Source organism: Scyliorhinus torazame, chromosome 3, assembly GCF_047496885.1.
Source record: "Scyliorhinus torazame isolate Kashiwa2021f chromosome 3, sScyTor2.1, whole genome shotgun sequence".
Classification (NCBI taxonomy): domain Eukaryota; kingdom Metazoa; phylum Chordata; class Chondrichthyes; order Carcharhiniformes; family Scyliorhinidae; genus Scyliorhinus; species Scyliorhinus torazame.
The window spans coordinates 8,232,820-8,253,079 of NC_092709.1; the positions used below are offsets into that span (position 1 = coordinate 8,232,820).

The following is a 20,260-nucleotide window of genomic DNA, read 5'->3' on the forward strand; positions in this document are numbered from 1 at the left end:
CTCAAAACTCTTCCTGATTTCGGGCGCCTCTATTGAATCTCTTCTGAGCCATCTCTGCAGGTAGCAGATGAAGAACGTATCAGCCATGATAGAATGGTGGTGCAGACTCGATGGGCTGAATGGCCTAATTCTGCTCCTATATCTTATGAACTTATGCCATTGTAATCGATACTCTAGTGATTAATGGAAACAAGAAATACATTTACATGTTCCTGATTATACCCAGACATCACCAGAGTCTGTAGCGTCATGATAAATACCGAGTGAGGGCCTCACTGTCGATCGGTTTCTCAAAGGATTAATGAATTATAATTTCATTGCTGAATACTTGGTATCCGCTGAGTGTTCTTTCTGGTTAACATTTCTACAAACCCGGATTGTTCTCCGAAAAGCAGAGATGGCTCAGAAGAGATTCAGTTGTGATCTTATTTGTTGACGCATTATAAGACTTCTGTCTTTCTTTGTTTTAGCTGTTTCATGACATTGCCTACAAGGCCAAGGATAACGTAGACCTATTGGCCGGAATTGACGAGTTTCTGGATGAGGTGATTGTCCTTCCTCCCGGTGAATGGGATCCTGAGATCAGAATAGAGCCCCCAAAATCACTCCCTTCATCGGACAAAAGGTAAAGAGATCCTTGACTTGTACTGAATTATTGGCACAATGTGCCTCATGGTCTTTAGGTGCTCCTTGTAAGTAGGACTGCCCTGGCTACGAATACCTGGCAGCAGCACTGCTCTCAAACAGTCCAATCAGGTTATCAAAGGGAACAGCTTCCTCACGTGGTCTCCTCTGGACCTGGCAGCCCTTTACCCCCTTGGGCAGGCACACAAGATCCCACGACACTACTTCAAAGAAGAGCAGGGGAGTTCTCCTTGACGTCTTGGCCAATATTTACCCCTCAATTGGCAACACTTAAACCAAACAGATTGCTTAGTTATTACCAGGTATTGGAGCATAGTGGTTAGTTATTAGCATAGGGCGAATAACCTAAATGCCTGGCCTGTGGTCCATAGGCAAGAGTTCAAATTCCCGCATCACAGTTGACTGTAAATTGAATAAAAGATGTATCGTAATGGTGTGGGGGCAGCACGGTGACGCAGTGGTTAGCACTGCGGCCTTTGACGCTGAGGGCCCGGGTTCGATCCCGGCCCCGGGCCACTGTCCGTGTAGAGTTTGCACATTCTCCCCGTGTCTGCGTGGGTTTCACCCCCACAACCCAAAGATGTGCAGGTTAGGTGGATTGGCCACGCTAAACTGCCCCTTAATTGGGACAAAAGAATTGGGTATTTTTAATTTATTTTTTAAAAAAGTATCATATTGGTGGCTGTGAAATTACTAAATTGTTGTAAAATACCGTTTGGTTCACAAGTACACCGAAGGGAAGGAAATCTACCCTCCTTACCTGGTCTGCCACGTGTGTGTCTACAAACTCACAGCAAATCGGTTGCCTGTGAAATGGCCCAACAAGCTGCCCAGTTGTGTTCAAGGAGGTGGGCTCTCTCCAACCTTTTGAAGTGAAATTACAGATGGGTATAAGCTCTGGTGATGTCCTCTGTATATTATATAAATATATTTTTTTTAAACTACCTTGCTGGCTGTGAGAGTTTTCTGTGTTCAAATTGGCTGCTATGTTATCGACATTAAGGCAGTGAGTACACAGGTTAGAAAGTGCTTTGGGATTTTCAGAGGTTGTGAATGCTGCTATATAAATGCAAGCATTCCATGTGTTCCTACCCTATTGAGAAAGCGTAGCAGATGATTTGATTCGGGCTCCTCATGCAGGCAGGGATCACCTCACGGTGCCAGAGAGGTCAGCAAACAAATTAATGCTGACTCCCCCACCTTTGAAAGGCACGGCTTCAAAGATCTCGTAAAAAAAAATAAACCAAATGCTCCCCTTCTCTTTGGTCATCATTTCTTTCCGTTCTAAAAACCACCATGTTAAAGGAGTGCGAGGGTGGGAGAGAGGTCACAGTGATCATATCTTGAGTCTCAGAGGTGATCTCAGAATGACACAGGGTCGAATAGCCAACCTCCCAGGTCAAAGGGTGCGTCACCGCTGGCATGGGGAAATCTGGGGCTGGTGGGAGAGGGGAGGCAGAGAAGCTCTAACGTTCAGAGATTGAAGAAATATTTCTTCAATGGGCTCTCTGACAATTGCAAAGAGTGGTCAGAATACACACCCATGATATACAAAATAGAACAAGAATTGATAGCATTGCACTCACAGCCTGGTGTATTACCATCTGTTTATTGTTAACTGTTATCTCTTATGATTTTGTTCAACGGGAAAGCTCCTTCCCTTTTCTTCTCCAGTTGTTTAACAGTATTTCCTCTCACCATTGCCTTCTATTGAGCTCTTCCATACCTATATTTTCCCCTCCATGCTCTCTCTCTCTATCCCTCTGGTCTGTCTCTCTTTTCCCACCTTCGCCTTCCCCACTCAGCAATCTAACAGCTGTTTGTCCTAGTGGATTTCCCAGGTGCATGTTCGCTCCATTACTCATGCAGGTACACAGTGTGTCATCTTTCCCATGATAACGCCTGAATGTTCCACTAACCCACCACTCCCACACTTTCACTTTCACAGGATGCTTCAGTGTGCCCGGCAAGAGCTCACAAAGGGTGACATGCTAAATAACCAGAACATCTGTTGTTTCGGCAATAAATAGTGACTAGGACACTGGGGAGAACACCGCTGATTCCTTTGAAGTCATCTCATTCGATCTTATACATCCACCCAAAGACAGACACAACAGCACTGGTTGAATGTCTCATTGAAAGAGCACTCGCACACAGTGCAGCACTCTCTCCGTACTGACCGTCTGACAGTGCAGCACTCCCTCAGTACTGACCGTCTGACAGTGCAGCACTCCCTCAGTACTGACCCTCTGACAGTGTAGCACTCCCTCAGTACAGACCCTCTGACAGTGCAGCACTCTCTCAGTACTGACCGTCTGACAGTGCAGCACTCCCTCAGTACAGACCCTCTGACAGTGTGGCACTCCCTCAGTACAGACCCTCTGACAGTGCAGCACTCCCTCAGTACTGACCCTCTGACAGTGCAGCACTCCCTCAGTACTGACCCTCTGACAGTGCGGCACTCCCTCAGTACTGACCCTCTGACAGTGCAGCACTCTCTCCGTACTGACCCTCTGACAGTGCAGCACTCTCTCCGTACTGACCCTCTGACAGTGCGGCATTCCCTCAGTACTGACCCTCTGACAGTGCAGCACTCCCTCAGTACTGACCCTCTTACAGTGCGTCACTCCCTCTGTACTGTCCCTCTGACAGTGCAGCACTCCCTCAGTACTGACCCTCTGACAGTGCGGCGCTCCCTCAGTACTGACCCTCTGACAGTGCGTCACTCCCTCTGTACTTTCCCTCTGACAGTGCAGCACTCCCTCAGTACTGTCCCTCTGACAGTGCAGCACTCCCTCTGTACTGACCCTCTGACAGTGCGGCGCTCCCTCAGTACTGACCCTCTGACAGTGCAGCACCCCCTCGGTACTGACCCTCTGACAGTGCAGCGGTCCCTCAGTACTGACCCTCTGACAGTGCAGCACTCCCTCAGTACTGACCATCTGACAGTTCAGCACTCGCTCAGTACTGTCCCTCTGACAGTGCGGCATTCCCTCAGTACTGACCCTCTGACAGTGCAGCACTCTCTCAGTACTGACCGTCTGACAGTGCAGCACTCCCTCAGTACAGACCCTCTGACAGTGCGGCATTCCCTCAGTACTGACCCTCTGACAGTGCAGCACTCCCTCAGTAGTGACCCTCTGACAGTGCGGCATTCCCTCAGTACTGACCCTCTGACAGTGCAGCACTCCCTCAGTACTGACCCTCTGACAGTGCAACGATCCCTCAGCACTGACCCTCTGACGGTGCAGCACTCCCTCAGCACTGACCCGCTGACAGTGCAGCACACCCTTAGTACTGACTCTCTGACAGTGCAGCACTCCCTCAGCACTGACCCTCTGACAGTGCGGCATTCCCTCAGTACTGACCCTCTGACAGTGCAGCACTCTCTCAGTACTGACCCTCTGACAGTGCAGCACTCCCTCAGTACTGACCCTCTGACAGTGCGCACTCCCTCAGTACTGACCCTCTGACAGTGCAGCACTCCCTCAGTACTGACCCTCTGACAGTGCAGCACTCTCTGAGTACTGACCCTCTGACAATGTAGCACTCCCTCAGTACTGACCATCTGACAGTGCAGCACACCCTCAGTACTGACCCTCTGACAGTTCGGCACTCCCTCAGTACTGACCCTCTGACAGTGCGGCACTCCCTCAGTACTGACCCTCTGACAGTGCAGCACTCCCTCAGTACTGACCCTCTGACAGTGCAGCACACCTTCAGTACTGACTCTCTGACAGTGCAGCTCTCCCTCAGTACTGACCCTCTGACAGTGCAGCTCTCCCTCAGTACTGATCCTCTGACAGTGCAGCACGCCCTCAGTACTGACCCTCTGACAGTGCAGCACTCCCTCAGCACTGACTCTGACAGTGCAACGCTCCCTCAGCACTGACCCTCTGACAGTGCAGCACTCCCTCAGCACTGACCCGCTGACAGTGCAGCATACCCTCAGTACTGACTCTCTGACAGTGCAGCGCTCCCTCCGTACTGACCCTCTGACAGTGCAGCACGCCCTCAGTACTGACCCTCTGACAGAGCAGCACTCTCTGAGTACTGACCCTCTGACAGTGCAGCACTCCCTCAGCACTGACTCTGACAGTGCAACGCTCCCTCAGCACTGACCCTCTGACAGTGCAACACTCCCTCAGCACTGACCCGCTGACAGCGCAGCACTCCCTCAGTACTGACCCTCTGACAGTGCAGCTCTCCTTCAGTGCTGACCCTCTGACAGTGCAGCTCTCCCTCAGTACTGACCCTCTAACAGTGCAGCACTCCCTCAGTACTGACCCTCTGACAGTGCAGCTCTCCCTCAGTACTGAACCTCTAACAGTGCTGCACTCCCTCAGTACTGACCCTCTGACAGTGCGGCTCTCCCTCAGTATTGACCCTCTGACAGTGCAGCACTCCCACAAAACTGAACCCCTGACAGTGCAGCGCTCTCTCAGTACTGATCCTCTGACAGTGCAGCACTCCCTCAGTACTGATCCTCTGACAGTGCAGCACTGCCTCAGTACTGACACCCTGACAGTGCGGCACTCCCTCAGTATTGACCCTCTGACAGTGCATCACTCCCTCAGTACTGACCCTCTGGCAGTGCGACACTTCCTCAGTACTGACCCTCTGACAGTGCGGCACTGCCTCAGTACTGACCCTCTGACAGTGCAGCACTCCCTGGGTATTGACCCTTTGAGAGTGCTGCACTGCCTCAGCACTGCACTGGCAGTGTCAGGCTGGATTTGTATACTCCAGCATCTGGATTAGGGGACAACTACAGGGCCAACTTTCTCAGAGGCAAAAGACCTACCCTTTGATCCAAGGGTGGTACAGTTGCACAGTGGTTAGCACTGTTGTTTCACAGCACCAGGGTCCCAGGTTCGATTCCCCGCTGGGTCACTGTCTGTGCGGAGTCTGCACGTTCTCCCCGTGTCTACATGGGTTTCCTCCGGGTGCTCCGGTTTCCTCCCACAAGTCCCGAAAGACGCGCTGTTAGGTGAATTGGACATTCTGAATTCTCCCTCTGTGCACCCGAACAGGCGCCGGAATGTGGCGACTAGGGGCTTTTCACAGTAACTTCATTATAGTGTTAATGTAATAATAATATTAATTGCTTATTGTCACAAGTAGGCTTCAATGAAGTTACTGTGAAAAGCCCCTAGTCGCCACATTCCGGCGCCTGTTCGGGGAGGCCGGTATGGGAATTGAACCCACGCTGCTGGCCTTGTTCTGCATTACACGCCAGCTGTTTAGTCCACTGTGCTAAACCAGCCCCTACTTGTGACAATAAAGATTATAAAAATGAGTGACATTTAAAAACATCCTTATGAATGTGGTTTGGCAGTATTATTTATTTAATTTTGGTGCCAAGTTTGGTGTGTTTCCTTCCAAGTGCTGAAGGCTCAATTCGTCAGGCGGCATGTAAAGGCCCAGTTCAGGGAGGAAGTGAATTCAAAGTCAGATTCAGGAGCAGCTTCATCTGATTGTATTTTACTGCACCTCGAGTGGAGACCATTCCCAGGTGGATGTGCAACAAACCTCACATAACCTGCACAAAACGCCTCATTCCCGTACCAGCCTCCCCGAACAGGCGCCGGAATGTGGCGACTAGGGGCTTTTCACAGTAACTTCATTTGAAGCCTACTTGTGACAATAAGCGATTTTCATTTTCATTCATTTTTTCATTGCGGAAACAAATTAACCCCAGTTTACGGAAGGTTTTGCGGTTCTTCTTTGATTGAGAAAAAGTTCTAATTTACTAATTGTTTAATGATATATGGGAACAGCCAGCAACATATGTGTTCTAAATTCAAACCAGCCCTTCACATCCCCAGGGGAGTGCACTGCACTCATCTGATCTCCAGAATGTTGGCTAACAATTGAAAATGTTGCCCGCTAAAATGATTTCCAACATCAGAATGTACAGAGACATTGTGACCTTGGTGATATCTGTTGTTGCCTCTATCTTAACTTACACAAGGTTCCTGCACGGCCATCACACCTTGTGCTCCTCACCTATATTGGCTCACAGTACGGCATTGCCTCGGTTTAGAACATAGAACATAAAACATAGAACATTACAGCGCAGTACAGGCCCTTCGGCCCTCAATGTTGCGCCGACCTGTGAAACCAATCTAAAGCCCATCTACACTATTCCCTTATCGTCCATATGTCTATCCAATGACCATTTGAATGCCCTTAGTGTTGGCGAGTCCACTACTGTTGCAGGCAGGGCATGCCACGCCCTTACTACTCTCTGAGTAAAGAACCTACCTCTGACATCTGTCCTATATCTATCTCCCCTCAATTTAAAGCTATGCCCCTCGTGCTAGACATCACCATCCGAACTCTCACTGACCACCCTATCTAATCCTCTGATCATCTTGTATGCCTCAATTAAGTCACCTCTTAACCTTCTTCTCTCTAACGAAAACAGCCTCAAGTCCCTCAGCCTTCCCTCATAAGATCTTCCCTCCATACCAGGCAACATTCTGCTAAATCTCCTCTGCACCCTTTCCAATGCTTCCACATCCTTCCTATAATGCGGCGACCAGAATTGCACGCAATACTCCAAATGCGGCCGCACCAGAGTTTTGTACAGCTGCAACATGACCTCATGGCTCCGAAACTCAATCCCTCTACCAATAAAAGCTAACACACGGTACGCCTTCTTAACAACCCTCTCAAACTGGGTGGCAACTTTCAGGGATCTATGTACATGGACACCGAGATCTCTCTGCTCATCCACACTGCCAAGAATCTTACCATTAGCCCAGTACTTTGACTTCCTGTTATTCCTTCCAAAATGAATCAACTCACACTTTTCTGTATTAAACTCCATTTGCCACCTCTCAGCCCAGCGCTGCAGCTTATCTCTGTCCCTCTGTAACTTGTAACATCCTTCCGCACTGTCCACAACACCACCGACTTTAGTGTCATCTGCAAATTTACTCACCCATCCTTCTACGCCCTCCTCCAGGTCATTTATAAAAATGACAAACAGCAGTGGCCCCAAAACAGATCCTTGTGGTACACCACTAGTAACTGGACTCCAGTCTGGACATTTCCCATCAACCACCACCTTTTGTCTTCTTCCAGCTAGCCAATTTCTGATCCAAACTGCTAAATCACCCTGAATCCCATACCTCTGTATTTTCTGCAGTAGCCTACCGTGGGGAACCTTATCAAACGCTTTACTAAAATCCATATACACCACATCAACTGCTTTACCCTCATCCACCTGTTTGGTCACCTTCTCAAAGAACTCAATAAGGTTTGTGATGCACGGCCTACCCTTCACAAAACCGTGTTGACTATCTCTAATCAAATTATTCCTTTCCAGATGATTATACATCCTATCTCTTATAAACCTTTCCAAGACTTTGCCCACAACAGAAGTAAGGCTCACTGGTCTATAGTTACCGGGGTTTTCTACCCCTTCTTGAACAAGGGGATAACATTTGCTATCCTCCAGTCTTCTGACACTATTCCTGTAGACAAAGATGACTTAAAGATCAAAGCCAAAGGCTCAGCAATCTCCTCCCTAGCTTCCCAGAGAATCCTTGGATAAATCCTATCTGGCCCAGGGGACTTATCTATTTTCACACTTTCCAGAATTGCTAACACCTCCTCCTTATGAACCTCAAACCCTTCTAGTCGAGTAGCCTGAATCTCAGTATTCTCCTCGACAACATTGTCTTTTTCCTGTGTGAATACTGACGAAAAATATTCATTTAGCACCTCTCCTATCTCCTCGGACTCCACGCATAACTTCCCACTACTGTCCTTGACTGGCCCTATAGAAAGCTTTAGGGTTATCCTTGATCCTACCTGCCAAAGACTTCTCATGTCCCCTCCTGGCTCTTCTTAGCTCTCTCTTTAAGTCTTTCCTAGCTAACTTGTAACTCTCGAGCACCCTAACTGAACCTTCATGTCTCACCTTTACATAAGCCTCCTTCTTCCTCTTGACAAGTGTTTTGACTGCTTTAGTAAACCACGGTTCCCTTGCTCGACCACTTCCTCCCTGCCTGACAGGTACATACTTATCAAGGACACGCAGTATCTGTTCCTTGAACAAGCTCCACATTTCCATTGTGCCCATCGCCTGCAGTTTTCCTCGCCATCCGATGCATCCTAAGTCTTGCCTCATCGCATCATAATTGCCTTTCCCCCAGATATAACTCTTGCCCTGCGGTATATACCTATCCCTTTCCATCACTAAAGTAAACGTAATCGAATTGTGGTCACTATCACCAAAGTGCTCACCCACCTCCAAATCTAACACCTGTCCTGGTTCATTACCCAGTACCAAATCCAATATGGCCTCGCCTCTTGATGGCCTATCTACATACTGTGTCAGGAAACCCTCCTGCACACATTGGACAAAAACGGACCCAGCTAAAGTACTTGAACTATAGCGTTTCCAGTCAACATTTGGAAAGCTAAAGTCCCCCATAACAACTACCCTGTTACTTTCGCTCCTATCCAGAATCATCTTTGCAATCCTTTCCTCTACATCTCTGGAACTTTTTGGAGGCCTATAGAAAACCCCTAACAGGGTGACCTCTCCTTTCCTGTTTCTAACCTCAGCCCATACTACCTCAGTAGACGAGTCCTCATCCAACGTCCTTTCTGCCACCGTAATACTGTCCTTGACTAACAATGCCACCCCTCCCCCTCTTTTACCACCTTCCCTGAGCTTACTGAAATATCTAAACCCCGGCACCTGCAACAACCATTCCTGTCCCTGCTCTATCCATGTCTCCGAAATGGCCACAACATCGAAGTCCCAGGTACCAACCCATGCCGCAAGTTCACCCACCTTATTCCGGATGCTCCTGGCATTGAAGAAGACACACTTTAAACCACCTTCCTGCCTGCCGGTACACTCCATTTCAATTCATTGCTTGCTTTTCAAGTCTTTCCATAGCCTCATCCCCCTTTTTCTCTGTAACCTCCTCCAGCCTTACGAAGATCTTCACACTCCTTCCATTTTCCTCTTTTGTGCATCCTCTGCTTTTCATCGTCCCACTGGTGGCTGCCTTAAGCTCTGGATTTCTCTCCCCCCTTCTCTGCCTCCCTCCCTCTCCAACTTCCCGCCCCTTCCACCAGCCTACCTCTCTGCCTCTCTCCACCTCTGTGTCCCTCTGTCTCTGCCTCACTCCCTGTCTGCTCCCCTACCTCTCTGCCTCTCCCTTGCTCTCCACCTTCCTCTCTCTCTGCTTCCTTATCTCTCTGCCTACCTCCCTGTCCTCCTCTCTGCCTCCCTCTGATCTGCTTCTCTCCCTCTCCTCCTCCCTGCTTCCCTCCCTCTCTGCCTCACTGCCTCCTTCCCACTTTGGCTCTCTTCTCCTCTACCTCGGCCTCTTCCTTTAAGACACACTCAGTGTAGGGGCAGCACGGCGGCGCAGTGGTTAGCACTGCTGCCTCACGGCACCGAGGTCCCAGGTTCGATCCCAGCTGTGGGTCACTGTCCGTGTGGAGTTTGCACATTCTCCCCGTGTTTGCATGGGTTTCGCCCCCACAACCCAAAGATGTGCAGGGTAGATGGATTGGCCACGCTAAATTGCCCCTTAATTGGAAAAAAAGAATTGGGTACACTAAATTTTTTTTTTTAAAGTCACACTCAGTGTCAAATTTAGTTTGAGAACACAACTGTGAAATGCCTTGTGATGTTTAACATCATTAACGGTGCTACTTAAATGCAAGATGTTGTTGTTATCCCATGGATAGCGTTAGAGTTATCAGTGATTCACGATACAAGTTCAGTACCAGGGCCCCCATTCTCCTAAATAAAAGCTAAATTCTGCAGATGTTGTAAATCTGATAGAAAAACAGAAACTGCTGAGAAAACCCAGCGGGTCTGGCAACGCCTGTGGAGAGAGAAACAGAGTTAGGGGGTTGGATTCATCTTTTTGGATGACTAAGTTCTCCCTCCGGAGTAGAATCGCTCCTGGTCTGCGCTGACACTAGGAGCGGAGACCCAGGAGCGATTCACTCTCCCCAGTCATGCTAATATATACATGGCGGGAGCTCAAACAATTCCGTTTAAATCCCACCATCAGGTCACCATTTTGAGTGGGTGGCCCAATACGACACAACACAATTTCTGCCCCTCCCCTACTCGCTGACATGTAGGGGCATCCTCCCCCCCCCCCCCCACCACCATGGGAATTACAGCTCATCTCCCCCTCCCCCACACACACACACAGCAAGCATGTATGAGGGTGACCCAACTCCCCCACAACCCCCATCAGGCCTCCAGCAGAGACCCCCCCCCATCAGAACCCCAGCAGAGACCCACCATATCAAAGTGCCGCCCTATATCAGAGTCCCCCCATATCAGAGACCCCCCTATCAGAGCCCCACCCCTTATCAGAGACCCCCATATTAGAGCCCTCCCCATATCAGAGATCTCCCCCCCCCCAATCAGGATCTGAGGGGGTTTAAACCACGTGATGTATTTTGACTTTCTATGAAGCAACAGCTGCTGCTTTCAACATTTCTGTGTCTGAGGCAGCAGGTGTCAGGGAAAGGTGAGTGAAAAAGCTGTGATTTTTTTTCACTGATTCTGCCGGGACAGCTCTTTAGCTTGCAGACACGGGTGACTGATTGGGGAGGGGGGGGGGTCTCTGAGCAGTCCACCCCCATATGAATCCCGGCCGAGAGGGCTGGAACATCACAGAATTGTAGAAAATTAGGCTTCCAGGCCATTAATCAGATGCAAATCCGTTCAAATGAGCCATTTGCAACCTCCCGCCGGGGAGGGCTTTTAGCTCGCTGCCGCCGGCAGTGGGAGCATATCGGAACGGGATGGGCGATGATCCCGTTTTTAGCATCGGGAACCCTGCTACCACAGGAGGGCAGGGGGGAATCCACCCCAGCGGTTCAAGTCCTTTTAATTTGAGTCCGGATCTCCACTCTGCTTCCTGTTTTCCACTCAAATGTGATTTGATCAGGAATATAGATAAAATGCAATTAACTAACTGTGTAGACTCCTGAAAGAATCACATTTAGCCAAATGAATTTGACAATTTTCAAATATATACATAATAAAACAGCAACAACACTTGCAAAAGTAATGAATTGATTTGAAGTGTTTTTAGGACATCCCGAAGATGTGATCTGGCGCCATATGAATGCAGGCTCTTTCATTCATCAAATTACCATTCGTGTTGTGGTTCTGCTGGTGATTGTTTGACTGTTTTACCCCACCATTCCGGTAGTGAGAGATTCGGAACTACTTAAAACATTACACAAGCCTAGAATGTGTTTGCAACATCAGCACAACATGCATTTACAGTCCAATTCCGGCCTCCGGTGACTGTGTGGAGTTCGCACTTTCTAGTGATTAGTAAGTTCGCGGATGACACCAAGGTTGGTGGAGAGGCAGATAGTGTCCAGGATTGTCAGAAGATACAGCAGGACACAGATAGGTTGGAGACCTGGGCAGAGAAATGGCAAATAGAGTTCAATCCGGACAAATATGAGGTAGGTCATTTTGGTAGGTCTAACATAGAGGGGAAATATACCGTAAATGGCAAAGCTCTTAGCAATATAGAAAGTCAGAGAGATCTGGGCGTGCAGGTCCACAGATCTTTGAGGGTGGCAACACAAGTGGACAAGGCAGTCAAGAAAGCATATGGAATGTTTGCCTTCATTGGACGGGGCATTGAGTATACAAACTGCCAAGTCATGCTACAGTTGTATAGAACCTTGGTAAGGCCGCACCTGGAATATTGCGCACAATTCTGGTCGCCGCACTACCAGAAGGATGTGGAGGCTTTGGAGAGGGTGCAGAGGAGGTTTACCAGGATGTTGCCCGGTCTGGAGGGTGTTAGCCATGCGGCGAGGCTGAATAAACTCGGACTGTTTTCATTAGAAAGACGGAGGTTGAGGGGTAGCCTGATAGAGGTCTACAAGATTATGAGGGGGATGGTTAGAGTGGATGGGCACGCAGAGCGGAGAATCGGTGCCATTGGCGCCGGCGTGGTCGGCGCTGCGCCAGTCGGGGGCCATTCTACACAGCCCCCCAGCCGATTCTCGGCCCGGGATGGGCCGAGCGGCCGTAGCAAACCCGAGTCCCACCAGCACCGTTCTAATCTGCTCCTAGCCGTCGGGACCTTGGCATGAAAGGGTCCGGGGGGGGGGCCTCCGCTGTGGCCTGGCCCGCGATCGGGGCCCACCAATCGGCGGGCCGGCTTCTCGGGCTGGGGGCCTCCTTTCTCCGTGCCGGCCCCTGTAGCCCTACGCCATGTTGCGTTGGGGCCGGCATGGAGAAGGGAGCCACTGCGCATGCGCGGAAATCGCGCCGGTGCCTCTGTGCATGTGCGCGTTGGCGCCGGTCCCACTGTGCACGCGCGGACCCCGCGGCGCCCATCTGACGCCAGGATCAGTAGCTGGAGCACCGTGGGCCGCTTCAGTGCCGTGCAGTCCCCCTGTGGGGGCCAGAATTCCTGATCCTGAGGCCGTGTTGCCCCCCCCCCCCCCGCAGCACCCCCCGCAGCACCCTCCCGCAGCACCCCCCCGCAGCACCTCCCCGCAGCACCCCCCCGCAGCACCCCCCCGCCTTAATGATGCAAGGCCCCCAATCAGACACTTAGTGCCTGACAACAATCCCCCCCCACCCCCAACCGAGCCCCCCAAGGAGTTAGCAACCAAAGAGGCTATGTTGTGGTCAACACTGGCAGCTTAACAGAGCGTTTCAGTGGTCATTGACACTTGGTGAAGCTCTGGCTGTACTCCCCACTCGATATTCCTCGGTGAAGAGTAAAATATCGGGACTTCTGGGAGACCAGGGCACTTCTGATCCAAAATAACAACGGGAAATTAACAGCATTAACGTTCCAGCTCAATGGTCTTTCATTCAACTCCATCATCAACGTGAAACCCCAACTGCTGTTCTCCACACATCCGCCGGATCTGCATTTTCCGCGTTTATGTCCCATTTCCAGCATCTACCATGTTTTGATTTTCTGTCAGCCCTCCCGACCTTGTCACTTTCAACCCAAGGAGTTTGGTTAAAATTGGGCCCTGTCTGTTATCCTCGAGTACGCCAAAAAACTGGAGGATCTGGTCAAATCTGAGATCGAGCTGGCTGAATATCTGACACCCTTGTCATGGCGCTGAATTTAAAACGAGCTGGAGTATCTGTTTAACCCGATCCAGGAACACGGCAAATTGGAGGAGTAGCTGGTGGAGTTCATGATTCCAGTCTCCAAATTCCTCTTCAGTTGTCAGCTCAATAGCAGTTCTGGCCCGCAGCATTCTCCACCGGTAATGGGGCAATAAGACAGGTCCCGAATCCAAGGCAGCCGGAACCGGGAGTCAGACCCCATGCTATTGGAATCAATCTGATCCACACCAGCCGCCCAGCACCCCTTGGAGGAGTTGCTTTGGCAACCCTCGCTTTTCCATGCACTTTATAGCCTGAGCTATGGATAGTGGTGGTGGAGGCTTCCGTTTCTTCCTAGGCTGACCAGCAATCTCTCCCACATTTACTACCGACACTGGTGTGTGTTTGGAAGGATTTACAAGTTGCCACTCAGCCTGTTTGGCTGCGTTATGAACTCACCTTCCTTGGTCATCACGTCTTGGGCGGGATTCAAACCCAGATCTTCTGACTCAGGGGCAGGGACGCTATCCACTGCGCAAGATCCCTGTCACCTCATAATAGAAAGGATATAGAGGCAATGGAGGGGTGAAAATTGGATTCACAGGGATGTTAATGGACGGCACGGTCGCACGGTGGTTAGCATTGATGCCTCAAGGCACCAGAGACCCGGGCTCAATTCCAGCCTCGGGTGACTGTCTGTGCGGAGTCTGCACGTTCTCCCCGTGCCTGCGTGGGTTTCGTCCGGGGGCTCCGGTTTCCGCCTGCAGTCCAGAGGTGTGCAGGTTAGGTGGATTGACCACGCTAAGTTGCTCCTTAGTGTCCAAATGCGGGCAGGTTGGGTGGATTGGTCTTGATCAATGCGCGGGGTTACGGGAACAGGGCAGGGGAGTTGGCCTAGGTAGGGTGCCCTTTCGTTGGCATGGTGCAGACTCGATGGGCCGAATGGCCTCTTTCTGCCCTGTAGGAAAGAAGGATATGGTGATAGGGTCAGATGACGAGGGGGAGGAGGCTGAAGTGGCAAATACTCACGGACAAGAATCAGTTTGGCTGAATTACCTGTTTCTATGCTGTGGGCACAGCTCAACCCCACGTGCTTAAGGAAGCTGAGTGTTTTAACAGCATCTTTATTTTAAACAGAAAGAACATGTTTTCAGGAGGAGAAAGTATTCAGATGAATGGAGATATGCCTCATGATGGTGGACACGGAGGTGGGGGCAATGAGGTCCCTGATGAACTGAAGAAAACGGGACGGTAAGAAAGACAATTCTGTCACATCGATAAATATTCAGCGACTAACAAGGTTAACGGCAAATTCATGTTTGGAATTCATCTTCGATATCTTTGGACTGTTTTTGGCACTGCAATTCTTACTGGTTTCCACATTTATGAGCCTTTAGGGTAAAGTTCAAGTGTAATTTAATAACAGTCGACAAGTGCTGCGCTCTTACTTCAATCAGTTACTATTCCTTCTAAATTAGGAGTAGCAGGGGAACAGGACGAGGCCATTCAATGCCTTGAGCCCGGTCCGTCCTTCAATTAAATCAGGGTCGAATAGTGTCCCTCCCTCCCTTCATAAGATAGAGGAGCAGAATTACATTCGGCCCATCGAGTCTGCTCCGCCATTCTATCATGGCTGATATGTTTCTCATCTGCTACCTACAACGCTACGGACCAAGAGCTGCATTGCGAAATCAGCCAGAGCATCTCCTCCCTAGAACACATGACCCAGGAGCGGGAGTCGGCAACTTAGCCTCCCGAGCCTAACACCCTCAATGTGCTCATGGCTGATCCCATTCTGGCCTCAACTCCACCGTCCTGCCCGTTCTCCATAACCCTTCAACCCATTACCAATTAAAAACCTGTCTCACTCCCCCTCAAATTTACTCACTGTCCCAGCATCCACCGCACTCTGGGGTAGAGAATTCCACAGATTCACAACCCTTTGGGAGAAGTAGTTTGTCCTCAAATCTGTTTTAAATTTGCTACCTCTTATTCCAAGATTATGACCTCTCGTTTTAGACTTGTCCCACACGAGGAAGCATCTGCTCCACGTCTACTTTATCCAGACCTTTTATCATCTTGTATATCTCGATTAGATCTCCCCTGATTCTTCTAAACTCCAGAGAGTACAGGCCTAAACTGGTCAATCTCTCTTCATACGACAATTATGTACGACAGTTATTGAGAAGGTGCCACATTGTCAGAGGGGCCAGCCTTCAATGAAAACGGGATTCTGCTGCAAAGCAGGAAGCATGGCCAAATACATTCTCCCCAACTGAAAACACATTGCTATTTACAGTGCCCTGACTCGGAGCAGCCAACACAATTTCACTCACAACAACACCCAAATTCCTGGAATTAATCTGTTGACTGCCAGTGAGAACGAGACGATATAGTGCATTGCCTGAGCATTATTAGATTCTGAAGGGGGAGAATGTTTCCCCTTGTGGGAGAATCTAGAACAAGGGGATGCAGTTCGAAATCAGGCGTCTCCCATCAAAGACTGAGGCCGGGAGAATCCATTAGTCTTTGGATTCTCTTCCCAGAGAACAGTGTGGCTGGCTCATTGAATTATTCAACGTTGAGTTGGACAGATTTCTGATCTACAAGGGCTATGGGGGACTGACATAAAAATGGAGTTCAAGCTACAATCAGATCTGGGGCGGCACGGTGGCGCAGTGGTTAGCACTGCTGCCTCACGGCGCCGAGGTCCCAGGTTCGATCCTGGCCCTGGGTCACTGTCCGTGTGGAGTTTGCACATTCTCCCCATGTCTGTATGGGTCTCACCACCCAAAGATGCGCAGGGTAGGTGGATTGGCCAGGGTAAATTGCCCCTTGAAAAAATTAATTGGATAATCTGTATTTATTTTAAAAGAGCCAAACTCAAATTGGCCGTAATCTTACTGAAAGGCGGAGCAGGCGTGATGGGCCGAATGGCCTGTTTTTGCTCCTAATTAAGTTCTCATCTTTATTACATAACCTTGTATCCCAGATCCTTTTCGGAATGACTTGATTGTACTTCTAGAACATAAAATTGGACACAGATTTCACCCACTGCCTCTCTTCCTGGGTTCTCCACCTCCTGTCTCTTATTTTCTTATAATTGTAGTATGTCGGAGCCGGCTCAAGGGGCCGAATGGTCGACTGCAGCTCCTTATTCCTTACATTCTTATCAAATGTTCTCTCGTTTTCTGAACCCCAGGTTGTTTGGTGGCTTTGTGGCTGATATCAAGAGGAAAATCCCGTGGTTTGCCAGTGACTTCTACGATGCTCTGAGCATCCAGTCACTTTCTGCTGTTCTCTTCATCTACCTGGGGACCATCACCAATGCTATCACCTTTGGAGGCCTCCTTGGCGATGCCACTGAGAACATGCAGGTTTGTAGCTGCTTCCCGCTGCAGGTCAGATGTCTTTTACCCCAGTGTGTCCTATTCGGGAGGCAATGTCCAAGTCTGTCACATGTGGAAATATATAAAATTCTACAGCCCAGAAAGAGGACATTTGGCCCACTTGTTCCATGTTGGTATTTATTCCTCACTTCTCTCTCTTCGTCTCCCCTCATCAGCATAACATAGAACATACTGCGGCAGGAGGCCATTCGAGCCATAGAATCTGCACCGACCCATTAAAGCCCTCACTTCCACCCTATCCGCATAACCCTACCTAACTTTTTTGGGCACTAAGGGTAAATTTAGCATGGCCAATCCACCTAACCTGCACATCTTTGGACTGTGGGAGGAAACCGGAGCACCCGGAGGAAACCCGCGCAGACACTGGGAGAACGTGCAGACTCCGCACAGACAGTGACCCAGCGGGGAATCGAACCTGGGGCCCTGGCGCTGTGAAGCCACAGTGCTAACCACTTGTGCTACCGTGCTGCCTAACGTTCGCTTTTCTCCCTCAACTCCCCCTTAAATGCATCTATGATCTTTGCCTCACTGACCCGCTGCGGTAGCGAGTTCCACATTCTCACCGCCCTCCGGGGTAAAGACCTTTTTCCCCGATTATCTACTGGGATTATTGGTGACCATCTTGTGTTTTATTATCCCTGGCTCAGGTCTCCCCGACAAGTGGCAACATCTCCTCTGAGTCTATCCCATCAAACCCCTTCATTATGTTAAAGTCCTCATTCTCTTTGCGAGAGAAAGGAGCTCCACGTCGGCCACACAGTGGCACAGTGGTTAGCACTGTTGCTTCACAGCGTCAGGGTCCCGGGATCGATTCCCGCTTGGGTCACTGTGTGTGCGGAGTCTGCACGTTCTCCCCGTGTCTGCGTGGGTTTCCTCCGGGTGCTCCGGTTTCCTCCCACAAGTCCAGAAAGACGTGCTTGTTAGGTGAATTGGGCATCCTGAGTTCTCCCTCTGTACCCGAACAGGTGCCGGAATGTGGTGACTAGGGGATTTTCACAGTAACTCCACTGCCGTGTTAATGTAAGCCTCCTTGTGACAATAATAAAGATTATTTATTATTATTTAATAGGCAGAACCGCTCAGTTCTGATATCTCTGTGGAAAATCGGTTTTGACTTTTTCCACTGACATTTTTTGTCATATGGAGACAATAAAAACTGCTCTGAGTTTCCCAAATGTGGCTTGTACAAGTTTAACATGACTTCTCTTCATTTCAATTTTAACCCTTCCAGAAATGAACTCCAGGGTTTGTTTTCTTCTACACTGACCGCACCAATTTGTGGTGCAACGTTTAGTGATTTGCATGTCGGTATCCCCAGATCCCTTTGTTCCCCCACCACATTTAGATCTAGATTTTCCAAGGAATATTATCATTGCCTTATCGTAGAATCTTCCAACACAGAGGTGAACCATTGAACCACCTCCCTGTCATGATATGCAGACATGCACACAATGAGATACAGACAGGCAGCTAATGAACACAGAGGACAGGACATAACCAATCAGCAGGCAGAACACTTGGGGGTGGTTTCCCACTATAAAAGGCACGAGGCACTCACACTCCACCTCTTTCCACTGGGGACATCTACAGAGTGAGTCAGGGTGTATATATCACACAACACCTCCAGCATGTGGCTAAGAGCTAGTCTGGTTCAGTCAGACAGAGTAACCTCACTTAGGTCAGCAGAGAGTCGAACTCACAGAGAACTGAGCTAACTGTGTGACAGGTTCAATAAATCAAATTGAACTAACTTCAAGGTCTGGAGTCTATTTCAGTTAAAGCTGCATCCAGTTGCAGCCCGTGTTATCTCAGTGTGCTTAACACGACACTTCCCTCATTAATAAACTTGCTGGGAGGTTATGGGATTAAAGGTGCTGGGGGTGCCTTTTAACGAATTTAACTCTCAGAGGCAGAATGCAGAGAATAGAGGAGAAAAGTTATATAAAAGGCACCTTTTTCGGGTGTAGAGTTGTGTCTTCTTATTAGGGGCCCTGCTCTTTCTGACATCAAGAACCTGGATTGGAAATGGGCACATATAATTTCAAAGTTTGCAGGTGATACAAAGTTTGAAAATGTGGTTAGTGGTGAGGAGGCTAGTAACAGGTTACAGGACGATGCAGGCAGACTGGTTAGACAAGCAGAGACAAGGCAGGTGGAAATTAATACAGAGAAATGTGAATTGATGTATTTGGAAGAAAGGACAAAATAAACTGGATGGTGCAAAAGTGGTGAGCTGTGATCTGGAAGGTGCTGCCTGAAAGGACGGTTGGAATAGTAACTTTCAAAGGGATATTAGAAAAGGAAAAGTTTCCAGGGCTGAAAGAGAAGAGCAAGGGCGACTGGGACTAATTGGAACAGAGGGAGATAACAAAATAGGAGTAGGAATAAGCCATTCAGCCCATCGTGCGCCTGCCCCGCTATTCAACTAGATCATGGCTCATTTACTCCGACACCATTTTCTCACCCTATCTCGTTATCCTTGATATCTCTACAATCTAGGGACGAGCTAATCTCAGTCTTGAACATCCTCAACGACTGCGTCTCCACAGGCCTCTGGGAGAGGGAATTCCAAAGATTCACCACCCTCTCTGAGTGAAGGAATTCCTCCTCATCTCAGTCCTCAATGTCTGACCTCTTATTCTGAGATATGTCCCTGGTTCTAGACTGACCAGCCAGGGGAGACATCCTTCCTGCATCTAACCTGTTGGACCCTGTAGCTCTTTCAAGGAGACAGCAAAAATATGGCGGGCCAAATATTCGCCTTTGCTGCTGTATGATTATATGGATAATGAATATCACTGTTACCCTCGATTCATTTGTCCAGAATGAGTTGGTTAGCAAATGGATTTTGCATTTTATTACAAACGTTTGTTTGCTTCCTACAGGACAATAACTCCAGCAGCATTTGATGTTTCTTTAGAGGAACTGGATATGCTGAATGCTTCTCTTACTCAGTAAAATGACTTCTTTACCCAGAACATGTGGAACGTGCCCGGAGGGAGTGTTTGAGGTGAACAGTGTCGATACGTTAATGGGGAGACTGGTTATGCACATGAGGGAGATATGAAGAGAGGATAAAGTCACAGATAATTACAGC

The 20,260-nt window shown here is 49.2% G+C and overlaps 1 protein-coding gene across 6 annotated transcripts in view; it reads left to right on the forward strand.

Moving 5' to 3' along the window:
• Positions 1-20,260, forward strand: part of LOC140408279 (electrogenic sodium bicarbonate cotransporter 1-like) — a 356,190-nt gene that overhangs the window by 214,802 nt on the left and 121,128 nt on the right. For all 6 annotated transcript variants that reach the window (XM_072495256.1, XM_072495257.1, XM_072495258.1 and 3 more), the window contains 3 exons: positions 471-625; positions 14,891-15,004; positions 16,956-17,130. In XM_072495256.1, coding sequence (XP_072351357.1) covers positions 471-625; positions 14,891-15,004; positions 16,956-17,130 — 444 coding nt within the window. The remainder of the gene's footprint in view (positions 1-470; positions 626-14,890; positions 15,005-16,955; positions 17,131-20,260) is intronic.